General features: G+C 28.3%; 1 protein-coding gene across 2 annotated transcripts in view; it reads left to right on the top strand.

Annotated features, from left to right (window-relative positions):
* Positions 1 to 14938, top strand: part of eas (ethanolamine kinase 1) — a 58324-nt gene extending 43386 nt beyond the window's left edge. For both annotated transcript variants that reach the window (XM_075379144.1, XM_075379145.1), the window contains exons 5-9: positions 5832 to 6055; positions 7986 to 8235; positions 11426 to 11531; positions 12256 to 12307; positions 14406 to 14938. In XM_075379144.1, the coding sequence (XP_075235259.1) occupies positions 5832 to 6055; positions 7986 to 8235; positions 11426 to 11498 (547 nt within the window). In that variant the 3' untranslated portion in view covers positions 11499 to 11531; positions 12256 to 12307; positions 14406 to 14938. The remainder of the gene's footprint in view (positions 1 to 5831; positions 6056 to 7985; positions 8236 to 11425; positions 11532 to 12255; positions 12308 to 14405) is intronic.
* Positions 14939 to 25825: the final 10887 nt, after the last annotated feature.

Genomic DNA, 25825 nt, shown 5'->3' with positions numbered 1-25825 from the left:
ACAACATCACAGTAGAGTGTTTAGCATTTGCTGATGATATTGCTCTCTTCACAGAATCAACAGAAGAACCACAGGAACAGTTATGTGAAAACTAAAAAATATCTTATGAGAAAACTAAGTTTCTTGCAAGCATAAAAGAGGCACCTAAAATAATCCTGATCTGAAATGACAAAATGTCAATAATCCAACGCTTTACAGATCTAGGGGAATGGATCTTTGATAATCTTAATGAAGAAAAACCAATTAACACAAGAATCAAAGAGACGAATCTAGCCTTCCATCTAACTAATATGTATTATAAGAAATCATTTTCTTGGAATGTTAAGAAAGGACATTACCAAACAGTGATCCTTCCAGGAGATTTATTTGCATCAGAAACACTTAATTGTAACAGAACAGAGTTAGCTAAAAGATTGGATAAGATAGGATGAAAAATTGTTAGAAAAATATATGGCCCAAAATTTTTTTTTCTTTTTCTTTCTTTACCTTCACTGTTAGGTATTGCTTCAGAGGATGAGATGAATGAAAATTTTTGTAGTGTGTGAAAATGCCATGCCTGACCGGGATTCAAATCTGGGACCTCCAAATGAAAGGCCAAGATGCTACCACTCGTGTCACAGAGGCTGGTGGCCCAAAACTAACTGAGAAATTTGAAGCGAGAAATAGATAAAACAAAGAACACATTCCAGAATAGAAAGGATTTAAACACAGTTAGGAAATGACGCTTACACATATTTTATGGACACATTTTCAGAACGGGCAGCGATAGACTAACAAAACAAATTTTTGATAAAATGAATAAACTAAAAACCAGTTCTGTACAGTTGTAAGAAGTTAAAAAAGAAATTGCAGAATTAAAAGTTACAAATGAAATGAAATGAAAGTTACAAATGATTAATGAAAGAGTTTCCTTTGCTAAATTCTGGGTTATTCAAAAAGAAGGAGCAGATTTTAAATATTTATTTCTAATGAACAACAATAGATTACATATGATACATCACTGAATAGAGAAAAGTTCAAATTTTTAAGTATTAGTTCCATTCAATGCCTACAGTGGCGCTGTGGTTTGTTTACGAGAAAATGACGATGCTGCAGGAAAAGTCATTTAGCGTGCTGCAGTTTGTGATGAGGGAATCCATTGTTTCAGTGTAGCTTGCATTTCATTGTAAGTTCAACAAAGAGCCACTTCCTCATAAACATTTACAATCAGTATAAGAAATTCATAGAAGATGGTTGCATATGCAAAGGAAAAAGCACTGGGTTGTCCTCACGCATCAGATGAAAATGTTGAGCATATCCGAACTGCTTTAAAACATAGCCCAAGGAAATCCACAAACAGAAGAAGCAGAGAACTTGAAAATCCACAACTAACAGTATGGTATGTACCTAAAAAACATCTGCATCTGAAGCCGTATAAGTTGCAGTTACTTCAGGGATTGCAGAACAATGACACAATTCTAGGACAATGGATTGGAAGAGGTAGGCAACATGATGTTGTTCATCTTAAGTGGTCTCCAATGTCACTAGATCTTACCTGTTTAAATTTTTATCTGTGGGGGTACATAAAAGACACTGTGTATATATGTCTGCTGCTCTTCAATATCTGTAAAATCGTTACAGCAGTGAATTCAATAACCAGGTACCAGTTAATTCTTGTGTGGCAAGAAATGGACTACCGATATGACATTTGTCGCATAACAAATGGTGCTCATGTTGAATGCATAAAATAAAAACTTTGAACTTTCCTATGTATCATATGTGTGTCTATCAACTGTCGTTCAGTAGAAGAAATAAACATTTAAAACCTTCTCCTTCTTTTTGGATAATTATATATATTCACAATTAAAAAGTTTTTTCAGAAAAAAACCAGAAAAATTGGCAGGAAGTGGTCTGAAGAACATAAACAACTACAGTCATAGCAAATGAAAGAATATTGGGCCAAACATAAAACTGAAACATCCAAAAAGAAGAAACTAAAGAAGTGACTATTTTATGTTGATTAACATATTCTCTTAAGGGCTTGTTTTCATTAAAAAAACAAAAAACAAACTATGATTATGAATTTATAGTATAGTATTCTAGCAGTATGTAATTATTGTTGTCAATAATAAATAAAATAGAATTACTCCTTATTCTTACAAAAATTCACATTAGTGCTTATGCAGTGCACACTGCGAAAGCAGTTTTTTACCTATTTATTTACCTGTTCTTTATATAGAACAGGTAAATACACCTGTTCTACTTACCTGTTATATTACCTGTTCTACTTTCCTGTTCTAATTTACCTGTTCTTTATATAGAACAGGTAAATAAATAAAAATTTTTCTTACATGTAAATTTCATTATAAAAAACTGAACAATGCCAAAACATAAACATTACATTTTGCATATCAATAGACCAGTCTTACAATATAAATTTAGCTGTATATGTAGTTTTGAATTATCATAACCTTTCATTTTAAACATATTTTTACAAACTATGTACATTAAACCTTAAATATTTTGTGCACACACATACACGCATATGCTCATATATACCCACTCAATGTATATATATATATTTATATATCTCATTTAAAACTAAAAAAATTTAGTTGAAAAAAATTTTTTTTTTTAATTTTCCAACCTACTTGTAAAACTCGTTAAATATCTTTGCTTCCCTACAAGCTATTGGCTTCTTTTATATTAATCATGTAATTGAAACACTAATTAATGTCACATACCTTGAAAGATCTTTTTTCAGTCAACTTTAAATAAACCAACCAAAAATGCACTACAAATTAAAAATAATATTTTTCAATTCTTCTTTACTTTCCAACTCTATTAAAGATTAGCACTAAATTAAAAGCAGGCAATTTTCTAACTCTTAAAATTGTTTTTTTTTTTTTTTACTTTTTAAAGTTCCTTTTTGTTATTCCTATTTACTTAAAATATAGTTAGACCTAAAAATATGTTACCCTTGTGAAAAAAAATTGTTTGTAAGATAGGAAAAAAACAAAAACCTGCATCTTTATTAAAATAAAAGAAACATTCCAGTTAATTGATGTGTAACTATCACTAAGTGTAAAGCAAACCACTCTGGAATGCAAGAATACGTATTTCTGTTTACAGTAGGTTTAGATGCATACATTCATTGAAAATATCAAGTTAACAAAAGTTATTTTAAAATCTACTTTTTGCTTTTTTAAATTTTCTAAGTTTCACATGATAATATTACCACAATTACATCATACTGAATGCCATTATAGTAATAGTAATAATAAATTATTTTTCCAATACATTTTTTATACGTATGAAAATTTTATTTACTATTACAAATTAATTTCTTATAAGTGTATGTCTTGTTCTTGTTACGGAGACTATTCAGAAAGTAACTTCTGATTCATTATTAAAAAATTACCAATTGATAAAAAAATAATTTATTATATACATTTTATAGTTACATCTTTTAGCTATTTTTCTACATTATTACGGTCGAAATTAAGCTACTTGTCATAGCCATAAATTAATGTTTGAATACCCTTGTCATAAAACTCTGCTACCTGTGAATTAAGCCAGGTAATAATATCATTCTTCAATTCCTTGTCATTTTTAAAATGCTGCGTCGCTAACCAATTTTTTCATTTTTGGGAAAAGGTGATAATCACTGGGAATCAGGGCTATATGGAGGATGGTTAAACGACTTCCATTTGAAACTTTCGATTTGGCATTGAGTGCATACTCCTGTATGCAGATATTGTCAGGGAGAAAAAAAATGCGTGAACTTAGCATGCCACGTTATTTGTTTTGTATGTCCCTTCTCAATTTCTTCAACGCCTCACAGAAAGAGCCACGTGCCTGTTTCCATAAAGTCAACCTTGACTTTTGTCATCAGATTTTTTTTGAAGAAAATGTTTTGATGAGCCTTTACAAGTTTTCAAGGAGAACTGGCTTCTTCTCCCTACTGCATTGATTGAGCTTTTGTTTCCACATTAACAAATTTAATCCATGTCTCATCACCTTTTGCAGTGCAGTCAAAGAAGTCATCCTTCTCATTACAGTAACAGCGACAGAAGGTTAGTGCTGACCCAATCCTCTTTTTTGTGTGTTCATCAGAACGAAGCTCAGGCACCAAGCTTAACCTATCTGTTATGATTACATACAGCACTTTTCTCACACGATATGCGAGAAAAAAATTTGGTTAATTTTGTTATCATGCATCGATGATTTTTTTCGAATTTTCACATTGACATTTGCAACAAGTTCATCTATGACAAAGTTCATGATGAATTTCAGCAGCTGACAAATCTTTTGTGTTAAGGAAACAGATGATAGCATGCACTTCACAGTCAATAGGATTTTCTATGACAGCAGCCAATTCAAACAAGAGTTTTACAGGAAAAAACAAGCGAGCGATATTTCCAATGACATTACTAAAACTGTACTGAACTATTATATTTATTTATTATATATACATTACGGCTATTCAACTGTGCAAAGATAGAATCACTACCTGCACTCCTTCATACAATACCAAGGACCAGAAGTTAATTTCCGAATAGCCCTATATGGATTTGGAAAAATTTTGATCCTAAGGAAGTACGACAAGATTTCCTCAGAGCAACTCCTTTTAGTCAGTTGCCTGCAATTAAAGGTAAATAAGTATTGTAAACATTTTTGTTAGCGATTATGTTAAGAACTTTATTATTCTTTTAAATACTTAATGATAAATAATAATAAAAGTTTTTTCATTAAATACAAATAACGTACAGTACAATAAAACAAGTTTTAACATTGGACACAATAATCACAGTCATTCAACTATGAGGAAACATTCTTACTTATCAAATCAATTTACAAATTCATTTGACATTGTCTGTATAAACATAACAAAATCCTTGCTTTAGAATAGTAATTTTAACCTAATTAAACTGAAATAAAATAATAACATAAAAAAATAAATATTTATAAAAAAGGTACATAAATCAGTTATACTGTAACAATGTATTACTGAGCAATATTGGTGACAGGTAAGAAATATTTTAAATCACCCTTGTAGACCATGTCTTGCTGTTTCAAAAATCTTCCAGTTAATATATTCCTAAGAAACTTACCATGGGATCATGGAAGAAAGTAGATAAGGAGAAACTTCCTTACAATTAAAAATGAATTAGTGTAAATTGAAATTGGGAAAAAAAATCCTGAATGATAAGATTTAAAAAAATATATTAAAAAAAAATAATAATTTAAGTGTATCAAATTGAGAATGTATCTGATTTTATTAATTAGGATGAAAAATAAAGATGTTACGGGCTTGTTAATAAGTGAATTTGTCACGTCCAGTATGTTTTGGCACTTTCAAAAATTGCATAGGTTTAATCATTTTTACCATTTTTTAAAAAAACTTAGATAATTTTTTTTTGTATTTAGAGGTACAAGAGGCACTTAGTCGCTTTATGTGAGGATAATGATACAGCCACTCCTTGTATTGAATAGTGATGTTACTCATAATTCTGAATATCTCCTGCATTTCACTGGGCTTGGTGTGCTGATTTGCAAAAACATGTTTAGCTTGATGAAGAAAGCAACAGGAAAACATTTTACACCTCATTTTCTGTAGTAATCTTGGTACAGGATTCTTGCTGTCTTGAGAATTTTTTGCTGATTTCAGGAGCGAGTTTTATCTCATTTCAGATTACCCTTTTTTGGTTAAGCCACCAAAAATACATAGAGACAGGAATAATATTGCATAATTAAATAATGTCTAATTAATTATTGTTTTTGAATTATGTTATATAATTTCTGTAATTATATTTTTAGTCATTTTTTCTAATTTAATTTTGTTTTTATAGGTTTGAAAATGGTGTACATGGAGGTGTAGCAATGTTAAGGAAAGAATTAGCTTTATTACAATCAGAATTAAGTTCGGTCGGTAGCCCTGTTGTTTTTTGTCATAATGATTTATTATTAGCTAATGTTATTCACCGGCCTACATCCGTTACGTTTATTGATTATGAGTATGCATCATATAATTATCAAGCATTTGATATCGGTAATCATTTTGATGAATTTGCAGGTAATATATTATACATATTGTTTTAAATTTCATTATTTTATGTCATTCATAATTTTTAGAGTCGTACAGGTATAAAGTTTGTGCAGTTAATTCCCAATCGTTTTAAATAAAAACTTTTCTGATTACCTAATATGCTCTTCTTTGATTAATCATATGCAAACTACTGGACTGCATGCATTCTGCTAACAGGATTTCATCTATTCTTTAAAAAATTTATTTCAGGGCATTACCCAAGTTCCTTTAGAGTCCATCATTCCTTCACTGACAGGAGACAGTATGTGGTAGTGTATTATTTCCAGTTGATACATTAATTAGAGATACATTAATGTATTTTATCTTTGTCTGACACTTATTTATTTCTGAAGAATCTGAAGTCAGGTTAAGAACCTGAACTAAGCTCTTAGTTAAGATTTGGTTTCTTTGAGAATCTGTGTTGAATGAAGGAAAAATGTTAATTTTTGAGTTGAATATCATATATAGAAAAGTATATTCAACTCTGTGTTGGAAGGTAATGGGAAGGCACTTAATTCTTCATTTTTCTTAAGTTAACACTCTTGCTCATGATAAGTGATATGAAAAAGGTTAAATAAAAACTTACAAATTTAAGAAGGAGATTGCTGTATGTTTTATAAATTTATTTACACAAAAATCTAAGTAATGAAACGTAACAGATTCTAATCAGAACTTAATTTGATACGTGTAAAAAATTGTTAAGTTGTTATTCATTATACAATGTCGGATGAGCAACTTAAAATTGAATCATTACATACTAAATATACTCATGACAAGTAGTACTTAGTGAATGAAATGAAAATTTAAATTTTATTTATACTAATAAAGTTTACATATTTGCTATATCTTTACAAACAATATTTGAAGTGAATGTCCTGCAAAGCAATGCACTTTTGTGCTCAAGTGATCATATTGAGAGTCACCTGACCCAAAACGTTTATCAATGCCATCACTTTCTTGTTGAATGTTCTTCTTTAGTCCATCAATAGTGTGGGGATTTGATTCATAAATTCTATCTATTAGATTGTCCCAAAGAAAAAATTTACAACTAGGCAAATCTGGAGAAAATGAAGGTCACCACTGTCTGCTGACAATACATTCTTTTGTAAGACCTGCATTAATGCGTGCTGGTGAATCGTGTGATGTGTGACATATTGCTTCATCTTGTTGAGTCATACTCTTTTTACAATCTGTTAACCGAGCATAGAATTCTTTAAAAATTTATAAGTTACACTTCTGTATAGGCAACCCAATCAAAAAATGTTGGCTGCGCTATATGATTACCAGAAACAGCTTACCATACACCGATATTTTTATTATGAAGTGAATGCCCAGATATCAAGTGAGGATTTTCAGTCATCTGATACCTGGTGTGCAAATTAACATGATCGTGCCTGATCTGATAAGAAGATATAGCATCAAGCCTATCAGTCCATCAACAATGTTTTTGAGAAGCTAGAATTAGCAATTATGCTATTTCAGTTTCTTTTTTAAGTTGTTAGATGATTCAGTTTACAATTTAAAACGTAAAGATTCTCGCTGCAAGATGTTTATTTTACACAATTTTTTTTTTTATGATAACTTGCCTATAAATTTTTTTGGCAGAAGTTCTTTGCATGTCTGCGGCCTCTGGAGTCCTAACAGAAGGTCATCCGTTTTGTTTTATGTTTGAAACCGACTCTGTTGTACGACATTATTTAGCCGAATCTTGTATTTTACTTTTTACACTGGGATGCTGGTGTTTAGACATTTTTCTGCAAATATGACGAATAAATTACACTACCATAAATATGTCTACCGGCTCCAATATTAGGTTCAAATAATGTCTTTCTACTGTTAAATAGTGTCTGCTGATCTGAGGTGTTTTATTATTATAATTGCTTTTTTAATTAATCTATTTTTATTTAATTGTGTTTAGGTGTAACAGATACTGATTTTTCACGTTATCCTGAAAGAGAATTTCAGTTAAAATGGTTGCGTGTTTATTTAGAAGAGTATAGGAATACTGTGTCTGAGTCGACATTGGATGTAGAATTGGAAGTTAGTGATCACGATATTGAAACATTATATGTACAGGTTAATAAATTTGCGTTAGCCGCACATTTTATGTGGGGAGTTTGGGCATTTGTACAGGCTCATCATTCTACTATCGATTTTGATTTTCTTGAGTAAGTAATTCATTATTTTACCCCGCTAATAATTTTATTTATTTTTTCCATTTATAATGGCTAAGTAGTATAATGGTGTTTAAAAAAGAATATTGAAGTTTTAATTTGTTATGTTTCTTGGGTAAGGTCCTCAGTGATTTAATGCTAGAATCAAAGAGCAAAAAAGACAGTTTTATTTGCACATATGGATGTAGATGATTGATGATGTATTGATTCCTGAACAGAAGATCTCTGTCTTTTGCAATTTTTTAATTGTGAATTTGTTATAATTCAATTTGAGTTCCATAAAAAATTTAATAATGAGATCCTTCAAGCAACAATAACATTCATCGATGGCGTAGTAGTTTGAAATGACCAGATGTCTGGGCAAAAGGAAAAGTACGGGAAAACGAAGGGGTCTGAATAAAATGTTTAACGTGTCAGCAAGACTTCCCTATGTACTCCTAAAAATATTTGTACTCTTGTTAAAATATTTTAAAGTTGTTGTTGCCTCTTTACTACAGACATCCTGGTTAAAGTATGGGATGAACTTATCAGTGGCAAGTGTGCTACATGACAAAAGATAGTCACATTGAACCCTTGTAGGGAAAACTATAAGAATTACTCTTTCATTTTATTTTTTATTCATTTGTGAAAATCAGAGTTGAGATATAAATAGCTTTAAAACCATGATATTCTCTTTTTTACACCCTGTATTTTTAAAGATTAGATTTTTCAAACTTAAAAATAGTATAAATATTTAACAATGTATTTTTTTTGAATGATAATAGAGTTTAATAAATCAAATATTAAGCAATTAATAACTCATCTATGATTTGTTTTTAATTATGCTATTGTATATTGTTAATTTATTCATCAAAATGTATGTAAACATTTTATTATTAATTATCAGAATGTTGTGTATAAACTAACTAATTTACATACATACAGAAATATTGTTTTATTACATAACAAGTAGAATACATTATTTTTATTTGTATTTTAATTCACATGCAAGCATTTCATATGTTTTTAATTATATTTTTTTTAAATGTTTTAACAATAAAAATTAAAAAAAATGAAGGGTCTTTCAGAATCACTTATATATATATATATATATATATATATATATATATATATATAAAACTCTTTAAAGCTATTTCAGTAACTTTAAAAATATTGTACTAATGTCTCTACAGAGTTGTTATTTGTATTAATATAGTTTGTTTTTAAATTAAACTATTTATCTGCAGTAGATTTCAACATTTTCAGAGTTGTATTTGAATTTGAATCTTCTTTGTCAAAGAACGTTTAAAAAAGAACATAAATTATTATATATAGAAAGCTGTTTTGTTTTTCATTAATTATTCCAAGAAAACAATATTTCATAAAATAAATAACAATAAGTAAATAATAATAACAATATTTCATATTAGATAAAAAATTAAGTTGATGTAGGGATTAAATTAAGAACACAGTTCTCTTGAATTTGTGTCTAATGCATGGAACTTATTATTCTATCTGTATGTCAATTCTTTATCAAGCTCTAACTGACTACATTTTTTAATTTTATTTTTTTATCTTGCGTATTTGAAAATCATATGCTTTTTTATTAATGTTAAAACATGCAAGTTCTAGCAGAAATGACTTCTGGAATTCCCAGTTCTACTGTTACTAGTAGAGTGAGATATGACAGAACTGCACTATGTTATATAGAATACCTTACTATTTCAGTTGTAATCATAGGATGAAGAGGTGATCAGTATGTGTTCAATATTGAGACTTATTTTACAAATGACAATTCTGTTATCACAGTGCAGCAATTATATTGCACCACATTAGGCTAGGCTGTTGAAATTCAGTGATTCCTGACAGGAAGACTATATTGTTTTGGGTATCAAATTTTAGAGCTATAGCTTTGACTTTGAGTAAATCACCTGATACGCCTTGCAACTTTTGAATGCCCAAAAAATTATACCGATACATAGTCTCCATAACTCTCAGCTGTTAAACATCTGTTTGTTTGGGATTGTCAAATCAATTTGTATGAAGAATTATACATCTGAATCTTAAGATATGAATCCGTACAAAATGATGGTCTTATAGAAACTAAGTGAATGAGATTGGATGAACTGCATTACATCTTGTCAAGCTGTTCTAAAAATGTTACAGAAAAGTCGTATTGTCAAGTAATGAAGCTCGTATTCATTAAATGAAGGTATTTTCATTTAATGGGTTGTGTTTACAAACAGAGTTTTCAGTATCAGGCAGAAAGTATAATCCTAAATAGGTTCATAATGATCCTCTACGCTATGAACGAGTCGATGCATTATTGTATAGATCGGTGCATTATTGTGGATTTTGAACCAATACGCTCGTTCTTTTTTTGAGGAGAATGTAACTCATTACTGTAACTTGCAATCATTATATTGATGTAATTTACAACTTTCTGCGGCTGAACCTTAATGAACTTGGAGATCATGTTATGTGGTTTCAACAAGATCCTGCCAGTGTTCATACATCTAGACGATCCACAGATATTCTCAGAGGTTTTTTCAGGGAGTCTGATTTTACAAGTTACGTTTTGTTGCCTGCACATTTACCCGACCTTGGAGCATATAATTTTTTTTTGTATGGTGTTTGAAGGCTGAAGTCTTCAAACATAAGCTAGTACAATTGATGATCTAAAAGCTACTATCCAACAAGAGATTATTACCGTACTACCAGAAATGACAAGGTGAGTAATGCAGAAGTCATGATGGATACCGGAAGATATAATTTTTAAAACAAAAATAACAGGTATGTTAAAAAAATTGTAAATGTTGTTTTTTTTAGATTATTAAATATAATTTTTATACGCATTTTCTATGATGTCTTATTGTTTGTTTTTTTTTTTCAAAATCCAGTAGGTATTTCTTATGAAGTCTGTATTTTATTTATAATTGTAGTATGAAAAATGTAGATGATAAGAAGCAGTAAACTAGAAAATTATGTGTTAAGTGAATTACTAACTATACCTCAGTCTTTTTTAGCAATTCTTATACGGCAGATGTAAAAAAACAATTACTGAAAAAAATAGAAGCGTATTTAGTTTCAAAATAATAATTTTATCAAAAAAAAAATATTTTTTTTACAAATGTTAACATTTTTAGATATTTCAGATTTTTTACTGTGCAATTTCAATCCGGTGTTTATTCATGTTTTTTTCCAGATACGGGATTATAAGGATCAAGGAATATTTTAGAAGAAAAGATGAATTTTTTGCGTTAAAACTTCCAAGCTGATAATATTTCTGGAACATTCAATTTTATTTTTGTGTGGGTATTTGTGTATATTTATGTACATGTTATGTGTATATAAAATATAACATTAAAAATAGGAAATGTTTGTCATTTGGTACTTTATTATTATTATTATTTTTTATTGGTGTTTACAAAACAAAAGTTTTGTTTTATTGTTATTAATTAATATAGAACAATGCATTAAAATAATTATTTTAATTTTTTTTCTTTTACTTTATTTGTTTTTTTTTTTTTTACTTTGGTTTAAATGACTGGTGCTAATGATATGGTTTTTTGTTTTCTTTTAATTGTAAATTTTATTTACTGTTAAAATATATTTTTTAATTAATTTTTATTGTGAATTTGCAAAGGAAGTTAAAATATGTTGATCTTTTATTAAAAAAATTGAGTGTGGTAGAGATTATTTTACAGGAATGTTAGGTATTATTACTATTTATACAGAAGTCTTTGTTACTAAACATTCCTGTTTTATAAAATGTAATTTGTTTATTCTTATATAGTTATATTTTTTTAAATATTCAATTATATATGTAATTAATTCATATTTAACAATTGCCATATTTTGTTCAAAATTATACATTTATCAAATCGATTGTGTTCTATAAACTATTACAAAAAAATAATTTTCATGTTGATTGTTTAAAATGAAAATGGATTTATTGATATATTTTTTTCACGTGTCTTGGTTGTTATTTTTTTCTCAATAATTTTTAAACAATTTTACTTTTTTGTGCTACAGGATTGGAAGATTATTACCGTGTCAAAAATTTTGTAAATATTAATTAACTTTTGTAAGTATATAAATATGTAATAATTATTATTATTTTTATTATTATAATGTTATATATTATATAATTAATGTGTTGTGTGATTTCTAAATGTTTTTACAATTTAAATAACATGATAATTAAGGCTTGTTTTACTCGAGTTATAAATCAGTGATATATATATCCAGTTATGAAAAATTAATATGTGTTAAGCTGTTTTTTCATGGCCACGTACATATAATATTGATAATCTTCAAGATATTGGCTTTAACTTCAGTATTTTATCCTCATACAGATATTTTATTTTGATCAACCGCAAATAGGAAAATAGTATTTTGGTTTATTCATTGATAAATGTTTATTTCTTATGATCAGTAAATGAATCCTTTTTTTATTAAGTTTATGTATGTTCACCTTAATGTTATTTAACTTCTGTGGTTTTTTCTTGCTATCCACCATGTTTTCTCCATTTTTCTCAGTATATCAATTTCTCCCATTTTCTTTCTGTGTACATTTTCCTCTTTTATTTTACTAGACGTGCTTTTGTTTCTTATTAATCCCATTATTTCCAGAAAAATTAATCTCACTACTGAGCAGTTTCCTTCATATTCTAGGGGCTAAAATTATGAAAACAATAAAGTATAGCTTTTGTTTTTTATATTTCAACAAAATGGTGAGAGATGAAAGTTGAGTTATCTTGCCGTGGAACTCTGAATGAGTTGTCACTAGCCGGTGTAGTATATCTTTAATCTAAAATGACAGATGGCAGCTTCCTTGATTACTTAACATGTTCACTTATATTCTATTTTATGAAAATTCACATGTGTAATAAACGAGTAGAGTACAATTTCATTCTTAACTTCTTCTGTTCTGGAAAAACATAGACCCCCCCACAGATAGTTAAATTTTTTTAACATTCAGTTGTGTTCTTCTATTTATCTCCAGTATCTTAATTCATTCTGATTTTTTATCTTTGTAGTGTATTTTTTTCCATAAACATTTACTTTAGAAAAAATTCTCACCGTTACTTTATCATATTTTATTTAGTAGTATTAAATTTACCCGATTTGTAACTTTCCAATGAAGAGCAACTTATCCTTTTAAATCTTTAATGAAGGGAACCCATACTGAAGGTTTGAATGGGCGTTTACAATTATTGGTGTCTTTTCACTGTAAGAAAATCTTTCTACAACTAACATATATCTTCCTATCACTGCCTTTTTTTAATAAAACTCTCTAAACATGTTAGCTGTTCCTTAACAAAGACTGATTTTGTAAGATGTTATAAATACAGAGTAATGAGATGGTGTGAAATGTGTTGTATATCACTGACAGTTAGCTCCATGTAAGATAAACCCGTTAATGTGATTCATCAAATAAATTTTTTATGTGGTTTAAAAAAAAATAAATAAAATAATTTACTTATTGATTTATAATTTCGGGTATAGCTTTATTATTATTATTTCATTAACATTCCTTTTTTTTATTATTTCATCAAAAGACATTCTCATTTAAAGTAAAAATTGTGGTAATTATTTATGATTCATTAGGGTATTTTGATAGATTTTCATTTATTTAGATTAAAATGAAAATATTTTAATTTGGAATACGTGGGTTTTGGCTTGGCTCAACATTATATAAGTCTTAAATTAAACCCCTTTTGTTTGTGGCTACTTATAAAAAAAGGTACAAATTTAGCAGTATAAATAAGTGGATGCCAAAATAACATATTTATATATATAAATACTAAACTTAAAAGAAAAAGAGTTTACAATAGAGTTAGCTAACATCCTTAAGTAATAAAATAATTAAAAATAGTGACATTATCTATAAATAGTATCTATTTCACTGAAGAAAGGTTGATTTAAAAAAAAAATAGTACTATTGCAGTATACTGTTAGTAATGTAAATGGTCATAAACGTATAGTAAAGAAGAAAAACAAGATTTTTTGGAATTATGGAGAATATTTATGTGTTAAAGAGATGTTTACTTTGGATAATATTATTATTCTTATTGTAATGCATAGGTAGTAAATATAGTGTATATAAATTCAAAAAGAATTTTGTTATAATTGATATCATCTTTATTCATCAACTTCAGTCTATGTATCAACTTTTACAGATTTGTATTTGGCACTAGCATCTTCATCTAATCATGCAGTCACTGGAATTACATCAAACGTGTCATCAGTTTTACAAGAGGAATCGTAATTGACATTTTCTTGGCTCTACATTTCCTTTGCTTCTATAGTCATGCATAAATATTTGTTAACTTTACTTTGTTTTCTTTCAAATTTTTTTCTTAATGTAATGGGAATGGCTTTAAGTATTCATTATTCTTATTACTGGCTTATTGAAGAATAATGTTTTATCTGTGATCAAATGTTGATCCCGATACAATTTTGTGTTATTATTTTAAAGAATAGCTAACTGTTCGTATCTGTAATTATGTGTTACTGCTTCTAATCAACTGTATTTGTAAACCAAACTCTGATGAATGATCTTAACCGCTGTGTTAATATTTGTCAAGATAATTAAAAATGTAGTTAGGGTTTTATAGCTTGTACTTATATGATTCATTTTGTTTCTTTTCTAAACATATTTCCTTCGATTATTTAATTACAGATTTTTAAATATATTTTTGATTAAGATATATTTTCTGTAATATTTTGTAGGCTTCACTTATTTAGTTTTATCCCCCACCCATTACTGTTATTATTTTCTTGATTTCTGCCAGATTATTATTAAAAAGTAGATAACAGATAATTAATTTTTTTCTTTTTAATATTAATTCTAATAATTTCTCATCTTATTTCTAATACAATTATTAACATTATTTATCATGATGTTTTATGTGTAGTTTTGCTGAACCGCTTTTATAATAAACGTTTTTTAAAATTTTTTTTATTTATTTATACCTTTATATTTGGCTATTTTTAATAACAAGTGAAATAATTTTATTAAAAATTATACCCACAGTTTGAATTAGTGAAGTTTTATTACTTTATAATTCTACTCATCTTGTACATATTTCATATTTAATTTTTTCTAATATATATAGACATTATTCTAAATTAATATCCCATTAAGTACATAAAATAAATTTGTAATTTAATATATACTTATATTATTATTTTTTATATTATTCATTTTTTAATATGTTTTATTTATGTAGATCATTATTTTTAAATTATGCAGGAAATGAAGTAAAATAGAAATAGTAATTAAAAATTAATACTAGAATACATTTATGTCATGTAGAGATAAGATAACTAATTTTTTCACATACACTTCTAGAAGTTAAAAGTAAAATTACAATAGAAAAATAGAAATATTAAAATATCAGTAGTTAATTTTTTAAATAAACAGTATATAATGTTATAAAAGTAAATATTGCATTAGTACTTTATAAGTTTACTCTTTAATATTTTCCTCTTACATAATAAGACTTTTCATTCATTTGGAAGCATTATAGCATCAACTACTAATATTATAGTAATATCCTATGTACGCTATATTTTGCAAAAATTAAGTTTTTATATATAGTTTTGCTATTTGACTAATAACAATTAGAACTCTTTAAAAGAAATAACAAAGAGATGAAATATAAATAAGACAATTACAGGAGATGAAAAATCATTCGCTTTTCATTTGAGATCAGTTTTATTTTTAATTTCTATTAAAGCACTGCTAATATTGTGTGATATTCATTACTTTTCACTATTTATTTTTATTATTACATGAAGTTTCAGATAGTTAATTAAGTTAACTAAGTTAATTAGCTCGCTGATAAATGGCAATAGCTTTTTTAATTTCAATGATCAACAGAAATTTGTTTATTAGATGTAATTTTTGCTGCTGATATTTTAATTTATTATACACCCTTCAGTTTCAAAAATACTACTCTATGAGACATTCCAGGAGGTGTTTTTGAATCATCAGGTTCAATAGTTGCATTTTTTATTTGGTATCTTCAACCTATAATTTGAAATTACTTCTGGAACGGTTTTTTTAATATTATTGCTTATCACAATTTTTACTATACATATATACATGTCCTATGAAGAAACAGAGAAACTTGCAGGACATGTACTACTGGTGAAAATAATGAAAAACGTTCATGTAAAATAATCTGAAAACGCTTAGTTTTTGAGTTAGGCTAGCGAAAGATTTCACCCGGATTTCATCTTCTAATAAAAAGAAGCCTTACTTTAGTTTTTGGGACCCAAATTAAGTCATAAAGTTGGTGTTTTCTTATGTAATTTGAGCTGGGAAATAAGATAAAACAGGTCCCAGAACTATTAACTCCTAGTAGATTTTAAGATATCCAACCTAAAACACAAAATTCGCTGTCAAAAATCAAGTTTTTTTAGTTTTGTTGTACAGTCGCTTTGTTTTATTAAATAACTAATAAATGTGGAAGATTTAATAACAAAACTTGTAGAGAATTTAATTCTGAAAAAATTAATTAAATACACCCAATAAGAAGTAAATAAACATTTTTTAAAATCTGTTATTTATTAAAGCAAAACAGACAAAAAATTGTACTATTCTTACGGTACCTAATAAACATCATTCTTAATACAGCAAAACAAAAAAATAAAATACATGAAATGATAAATGGTAATAGAATAACAAACCTCAGTTACACTACGGTTTAAAATTCTCTCCTTCACAGTGTACACAGCACACTGGACGACGTAAAATAATCCGGTGGCTTTCCATATCATCTCAGGATCATTTTCTATAAATTTGTATAATGAGTAACTCTTTAACATTAACTTTTGTTCGTATACTAACGTTTTTCATATCGCCCCAAATGAAGTAATCTAGTGGTATTAAGTCAAGTGATCGTGGTGGCCGATGTGGTCCACCACATCCAATCAAGTTTAAGAAATTAGCATTCAAGTGATTTCTAGCTACTAAAGAAAAATGTGGCATTGCACCTTTGTGCTGGAAAATCATGTGCAGTCTAGTTTGTAAAGGTACATCCTCCAAAAGAGCCGGCAAATTATTTTTCAAGAAGTGAACATATGCATCTCCCGTAAGGTTTTGACTTAAAACAAGTGGTCCCAGAATTTTGTCATAAATAATGTCAAACATTAATGTGAAATCTATGTTGGAAACTTATTTCCAAATACCATGTGGATTGTCTTTACTCCATAAATGACTAATTTTAAAGTTGAAGATTCCATTTGTCATAAAAGTGGCTTCAACAGTAAATAAAATTCAATTTACCTTACCAGCAATGTCTAGAACCCAATGACAGAATTTTAACCGCTGGGGATAATCTGTTTGAACCTTCTGCAGGCGGAAAGGCTAAAGATTTTCTTTTCATAGGATACGCCCACACTTTGTTTTTTGACAAACCAGTGCGACATGGAATTTGCCTTATACTAGTGTCTGGGCTGCACTGAATCACACAATATTAATCAATAACATGATGATTTACTTGGTGTTCAACAGAAAACTAACATTTTGGAAAAAAATTACTTTTTTGTTTGTAAATGCTGATATGCCAAAGAAAAGTTTTCATATTTGGAATATGCCTTCCAGGAAATCTCTCCTGATGTTCACATTGAGCAGCCTGAGAATTACCATTACAAAATCCATAAACAAAAATTATATCGGCAAATTCCACATTAGAAAATTGAACAGCATTTTTACAGTACAATATGAGCTAACACTACACTTCCTTTATCTGTATGATAATTTATGGCTACAGATTAATGAAGTACACAATTTTCATTGTTGACCAGCTGTTAGTACAGTCAGCATCTACAATAATTTTTTTTAAATATTTCTAAAGTAACATACATTTCAGTCAGTTTAGTTTTTTATGTAACTATTTTGTTTTACATTTGTAAATTATTGAATAAACGTAGCTAAAATATTGTTTTATAAATCTTATATTTCTTTTAAAATTATTTTCAGTAATTAAGGGTTTCAAAACAATTTTTATTAGGTACAGAAAGAATAATACAATTTTTTGTCTAGTTTTAGTCTGTTTTGCTTCAACAAATAACCTATTTTTAAAAGTTTTTATTTACTTTTTATTGGCTGTATTTACATTAATTTTCTCAGAATTAAATTCTCTACAAGTGTTGTTACTAAATCTTCCACATTTATTAATCATTTAACAAATCTATTGTACTACAAACCTAAAAAAACTTGTTTTTTGACGTACAATATCTTAAAAGAGTTCTGGGACCTGTTTAATCTTATTTCCCAGCTCAAATTACATAAGAAACCACCAACTTAATTGGGGTCCCAATACCAGTAACACGCTTCTTTTTATTAGAAGACATGAATTCCGGGCAAAATCTTTCATTAATCATAACTTGAAAATAAAGCGTTTCCAGACGTATGTTTATATGAACTTTTTTCATTATTTCCCTAGAATATATCCTGAGAGTTTCTCATTTCTTCGTGGAACATCTTTTTTTCAATAAACAGTATTATTTTTATTAATGTAGATGAAATTTTTGTTAATATTTTCATATATATATTTTATATACTTTTTCTTTTAAAGATATTTTTTCTTAATTGTGCTCTACTGTTCATGTTGTCTATGTGATGTGATATATATGTAATCAAATGATAAAGGCATTATTTCATAGTTTCCTTAAATTTATATATGATTAAAAAAAAATATTTTTAAATAATCAAATGTAATCTGTTTTATACAAATTTTGTTGTAAATTATTTTGAATTAGTGTATAATGAAATATTTTAATAAATATAATAATTTTTTGTTTTAAGTTTAGTTTGTATTTTTTCTTTTTCTTTTGTTTTGTGATAATAATGTATGTATTGTTATTGCTGTTGTAGTTAATAAAATATTTTACTTGTTCTAATGTATAAAAGGAAATTAATATTATTTTTAAAATCAAAATTTATTGTTTTTAATTTTTTTATGTAGTTTATTATTTTTATATATATTTAACCCTTTACTTGCTAAACTGTGAAACTATTCATTTTCTTTTCAATTTATATCGTAACGGCTTTTTTAAATATTAGAATAAACAACCTCTTAATGAAAAGAGACTTCCAGGTTGGTCAACTAGTAAAATCGTTAAAACAGCTAATTTTCAATTTCATAGTAAAGGTAAGTTACCTTTGTACAGATTTGAAAACTAGACAGTGGATACCGTGGAACTTTGGTAGTCGGGGTTCAATTAACCAGACACATATATATATATATATATATATATAGGAATGGTCAGCCCGAGACTGTACAAGACTACACCTCATTTACATGTCATGCATATCTTCATCTCATTGAACCATGGAATTTCTAATAATTCACAAGTTGAACAGACTGCAGTGTATGTATTAGAAATAGAAAATCAAAAAAAGAATCGCGCATATAACGCCAAATCTATAAGTTTTCTGAACAACATTTCTTAAAATTATTTATGAAAAACTGACTTGTTTGGGGAAAAAATTACCATTAAATATAAAATGGATTAAATTCCTATTACGATTAAAAAAAAAGATTGTACTCAGGTTAAGAAGCAGTATTTTTTTACTGTGATCAAGAATGTCTGGGGAGCAAGGCCTAGTTTCATGCCTGTTTGGGAATCAGTTTTAGATATTCACATGAAGATTACACATGCAAAAAATCAAGTTAATCTCTTCATTTGTAACTGAGAAGTATGCTCCCAAGCTCGACAGGTATGTCAAGATGACTTCTGTTTCTTCAAAAATTCACTGTCCTGTGGCCGTTACCTGGACATATGCGTACCTGAACTATCGGGATCTAGTGTCAGGAATGTCAGAGATATAGAGACCAAAATACAATGGGGCTAGTATGGAACCCTGAGGCAGCCTGTCGTTCAGCATTTTTGAGAAGCTCTTGTGGCTACCCATATAACTTGAAAAGTCCTACCAACAAGCATGTTGTTGACAAGTTATAAGGTCTTTATACATGGAATTACTAAGTTTATATAGAAGTCTATAAACGCAGCTGATGTTTTCAGTTTTTTTTTTGGAAACATTCTATATAAACAGTCAGTGACATCTAGTCTGTGCAACTTATTTCTGGTCAGAAACCAGCCTTCTCAATAGGAATCTTCTCTAATACTTTGCTCCCAATTCTGTTATGCGAGTCTTTCAAGGAGCTAGTATATTGTGTTCAATAAAGCTATTGGATGATAGCTATTTGGGTCATTATTCAGCTTGCCTGGTTTTAGAATAGTGATGAAATTCGACTTTTTCATCTCGTTCCAAACTTTTCCTGTTTTCATGATGTCTGTGAAGAACCAGACCAGTTTTTTGTGTATTTACCGCAGTTTTAAGAGAAACTGAGTGTATCCAGTCAGGCCCTGGTGCCTTGCCTGCTTACACATCTTTAAGGGCTTTTATTATTTCATCAGTACTAAATGAACAGGAGAATTCAGTTTGTTCCTGGCTAGAGGCTTTCAGCGCTTTAAATTTGTGTTTCATGTGAATTGAATGAGCTCCATCCCACGGAGAGGCCATGATGTGGGCTGCAATCTTGTCCGGGTGAAAGGGTATATCACTATTTTTTTGTTTTTTGGGAGTAATGCCTAATTTCCTTAATAGTGACCAAGCTTCTCTTCTAGATTTTTTTAAAGTCCAGATTAGCAACTGTTTCTGCCCACTTCTCTTGTCGTACTGCATCTAATTTGTGCAATAGGTCATCAGCTATTTCTCTGTCACCTTTCTCAAAGAATTCCTTGTACTGTTTATCACATTTGTCATTCCACCTTGATATGTATACATTACGGATTCCTCAGGGAATGGTCTTTTTTACAGTTTCAATTATTGTTCCTTTCTTAGCCTGCAGTTACTTTGTAAGAAGAACATGTATACAAATTTTCATCAATTTATCTTCAGTAGTTTATGCTGGGCATTGATTATGAATAGCTCATATGTTGTCTTCATTTTCAATAAGACCTCTATTGAAAATTTATGTACCAAGAAATGTCTTGGCAGCAGCTCGCTGTAAGAAGGGAGCATGAGAATTTAGCAGCCCAAATGAGAAGTGCAGCATCGTAATGGATTATTTACACATTTTAATAAATAATATTTCATTTTTAGATACATTTCTGAATAACTGAACTGTTAGATTGAGAGTGTATCCGAGGCATGCAAAAATTAGCCTTCAACTGACTGATACCCCATTTGTATTTTTAAAATCTGACAATAGTTTGCAGAGATATAAAATTACTCCAATGCGCATCCCAAAACAGTGCCCCAGGGTGGTCAGGGATGGCCATCTAACGGGAACATTTTTGCAGAGGTATTTTTTTTTCCATGTATGTAACACATATTCTGAATACGAGCCATATCGAAGCATAAATATAATTTTTCGAAATATCTTGATCCCAGCGCCACCGGTTTGTTGTACGCGGGGTGCGTACAACTAACCAAAGTTTTCATCGCAATCGGATGAATGGTATAGCAACACATACGGGACAAAGAAACAAACATTAATTTTTATATGTGTATAATGTAACTTGATCCACCTAAGTACAAAAATTGTAAATTAAATTAAGATGACTTACCTTACAGATTTTTTAAAATCATAATTTGTGTTTTTTTAAAAGAATTTTTATATTTTAATTCTTGAATTTCAATTTAATTTATAAAAATTTTTCTTCATATATTAAAAACATTTTTTATGTATATTTACTGTATTTGTATAAAAAGTGAATACAACTGAAGATGTGGTGGTTTACCACAAAAAGCGCTATTGTAAGATATGAAAAAATTAAGGTAAGTGTCATCTTATTTAATTTATAATTTCTGTACTTAGGTGGATCACATTGGATTTTATATATAATAAATATATATATTTAAAAACCTTCTCGGTTATGCCAAGAAACATGGGTAAAAATTTGTTTGTGATTAATTGAGTAGTTTTTTTGGTTATCCCTAACAAATAAAAACCCTCTAACTCTGTATAGTGTAGATGAATGAAATTACAAATTTTGTTAATGAGAACCTTTAAAAATAAAAATTTTAATATAAAAATAAAAAGCATGTGATGATGCAATTCAGAAATCATGAAAATTTTGTTTTTATTTATTTATCCATTATTACATCCTTCCAAAATGCTAAACTGAAAACATCATTAGATTCCTTTTCATGGCAAATTTTACTATTGATCTACCTCTCAGTCTTACACATTTTAAAATCCATGCCACTCTTTCCTCAAATTTCTATTTCATCAGATATTCGTTATAAGTGGCTGTACCTGACCGTCAAATTAACTTATTTTTATAGATCTCATATTTGATGCGATCTATTACTACAAGATGACTTCACAGTACCGTCACAGAATCTCCCTCACTCCAAGTTGTAAGAAATTTTGTCGGAGAAATATTTTTAAACATTACTTTCAATTCCTGGTCAAGGTCATTTAAATATTAAACATCAAGAAGGGACAGGAATCATCTTTCAGTGAGACGAATCCTTGTTTCATTTAAGACTCGTGTAACCCGTTTCAGGATGAGCTATCCTGAGCGTTGTTATCTTACTATAACCAGGATTAAAGGCCGAATAATCACAAAAAGGACCTATGGTATTAATAACAAAGGTTTCACAGAATTATTACTTAATTCTTTGTTGGAAATATTAATTTATTAAACAGTAAAATTAGACCTGCATAGAAGAGCATAATTGTAATAAAAGAAATAAATGATATCTTGCATAACAAAGCATAAAAAATTTCAAAAATAGTCGCGAGCTTCCTTCCAAAGAACCATATCCATCATTTCAGTCCTTTGTTTCATTTTAGATTATAAAACAGTGCGTATATCTAATTCATAAGCGACACATTTTTTCTAAACGTATTAAATATTTGTCAACTTTGCAGTGTTTTTAAATATTAAAAAATACTGATTATTTTGAAGTTTTAATGGAAAGTTTTTAATGCAATTTAAAATGTTGTATTAGGACGTAATATACTTAATTAGAAACCAGCTTTGTCTGCAAGGTATTTTTATATTAGTATTATGGTTATACAAAATAATATTTTTGAAGTTTTGTTTTAAAATTCTTTATACTGTGTTATGTAAGATATCATTTATTTCTTTTATTATAATTATGTACCTTTCTGCGAGTCTTATTTTAGTATTTAATAAATTAATATTTCCAACAAAAAATTAAGTAATAGTTGTGCGAGTCCTTTGTTATTAATACCATAGGTCCTTTTTGTGACTGTTAGGTCTTTAATCGGGCTGTAATAAAATAACAGGGAGTTCAGGATAGTTCATCTTGAAATGGGTTACATCAATTGTTCTTAAAAGAAACAAGAACTCGTCTCACTGAGAAGCAATTCCTGTACCATTTTGATGTTTAATATTTAAATGACCTTGACCAGGAATTGAAAGTAATGTTTAAAAATACTCCTCTGATAAAATTTCTTACAACTTGGAGTGTGGTAGATACTGTGATTAAACATGTACTGTGGTTAAACACGTGATGCTATTTCACATTTACATGGACATTTGAGCTTTTTAAACTTTTATTAGTTGTTAACCAAATATTTTTGTCTTGTAGTTTTTTTTAAATACTATCATTGTAAAAACTGTGCAGAATTTCAGCATTCAATCGACTCATTACTTTGAGGGGTTGGACCCTTTTTAAAGCTTGTAGGGTTCAGTATTTAAAATTATAATAATTACGGAAATAAAGTACTTTCTGCTTTGTAACTGTTCAGAAATTTGGATAATTAGCATGAGTTGATCCAGTAGTTACAACCCTATTTCAACTTCAGGAATTGATTATTTTTTAACATTTCTTAGCATCTGCCTAGAGCGTAAGTGAAATCTCTGCTCAATTAAAATTTTGCTTGGGTTAATGGTTCAGAAAATGCTGAGATGATTTTCAGTGATTACCAGCATTTCATGTTAAATATATACAGACTAAGTTGACCCACCATTCTTGGAGCCCCATTTAATATTTGCAAAAATGTTTCCCTTGAAAGTTATTTAAAATATTATTCACTTTAATTTATATTTTTTGAGATCCGACCAGAAACTATAACATTTTTATACTGTAAATAAAATATTGTTTTTTTTTAACTTTTTGTGGTCAAAATATCATCTAAATGAGATCTGAATGATTTATAATTCAGCTAGATACAACATACAATTCCAGGTATGGCAAGATTTTTTCTATAAGAACATTTTTTTTTGTTCTCAGAAAACTCTTTCATGTCTGTAAGATAAGCAACAATTTTGTTACAATACACATATTTAAACTGTACAATGCAAAACCATTGATCATTAACTTGGTGTTAATCAATGTTTCAGAAGAAACATTACAATATTAAGAATCAGTGTTTCTTCAACTGAGAAAAACAGTACCAATCTTCTAAATAATTACATACTGGTTGGTGCTTGCTGTCTTGTAGGGGACCTCAGGGTAGCGCTGCTTTTTGTCTTTAGGAGCAATCTCTCTGTAGGTAGAGCATTCTGTCTCATTATTCATACTTTTCTAATTCTGCTAGTTCAATGATGACCTGCTGAATCGAAGCATCCTTCATAGGATCTTGATAAAAACAATCGGAACTCATTTTTAGGATGTGAGATCATTGTTTTGACACTGACAAATATGTTTTATGTCAGTTAAGAATTCTAACAATTTCATTAATCTTTTATATTTATGAATGTGCAAATTTTGCTAAAAAATTATTGTCGTCTATGGCTAAAAAAATTACAATGTTCACTTACAACAGAAAATACAATTAAATTCTTTTTTTGTTAAATAATGCCTATATAAAATGAACTGTTCCTGTATAATTCTGTATTTTAAATTAACCGCTTAATGAACTAAAAGTAAATCTTCCTCCTATTTCATGTAAGATTAAATTAAAATATTACCTTTTACAGAAAATATTGATGATTTTTAAATAATACTATCATGTAAACCTGAATTTTTTGTGTACTTCTTAACACATACCTAAAAGTACATTTAAAAATGAATAAATTAAGTTTTTATAATTATTCTATATATGATATTGATATTTAATATGGAATATAGTCCTTCCGTTTATTCATTAATTTTTTACTCTGTAATGCTCTCAATTAAGATTTTTCCGTAGTATCCCTTGATCTGTCCAGGCAAATTCAAGAGCAGTTTTTTTTAATTTAATAGCCTAGCTCTCATTTCTGATATGATTATGATTCAATTTGAGTAAATTATTTATTTTACTTTGTAAATAATGGTCGAGTTTGATATTTTTGCACTCCATAAAATTAATTTTTCATCATAAAAAAAGTATGTGCAGGTAGGTAAATTGTAATAGCAGCATTAAAGTAAACAAACTTTGTAAACGTATCTATACAAATGTAGCAGTTAAAGGGTTAAATTTTAAGTAAATAAAAAAATACACTCGTCAATCAACAAGTGATTTTTTTTTAATTTTAATATTTATATACATATATGGTATATTATGTACATCTGTTTTATATTATTTTTTTATTAATAAGTTCCTTATTTATTTAAAAATACAGTAAATATATTTATAAAGATTTGTGTGATTAATATGTAGCTTTAATATTACAG

This window comes from Lycorma delicatula, chromosome 11, assembly GCF_047948215.1.
Source record: "Lycorma delicatula isolate Av1 chromosome 11, ASM4794821v1, whole genome shotgun sequence".
Lineage (NCBI taxonomy): Eukaryota > Metazoa > Arthropoda > Insecta > Hemiptera > Fulgoridae > Lycorma > Lycorma delicatula.
This window is presented reverse-complemented; position numbering and strand designations above follow the sequence as displayed.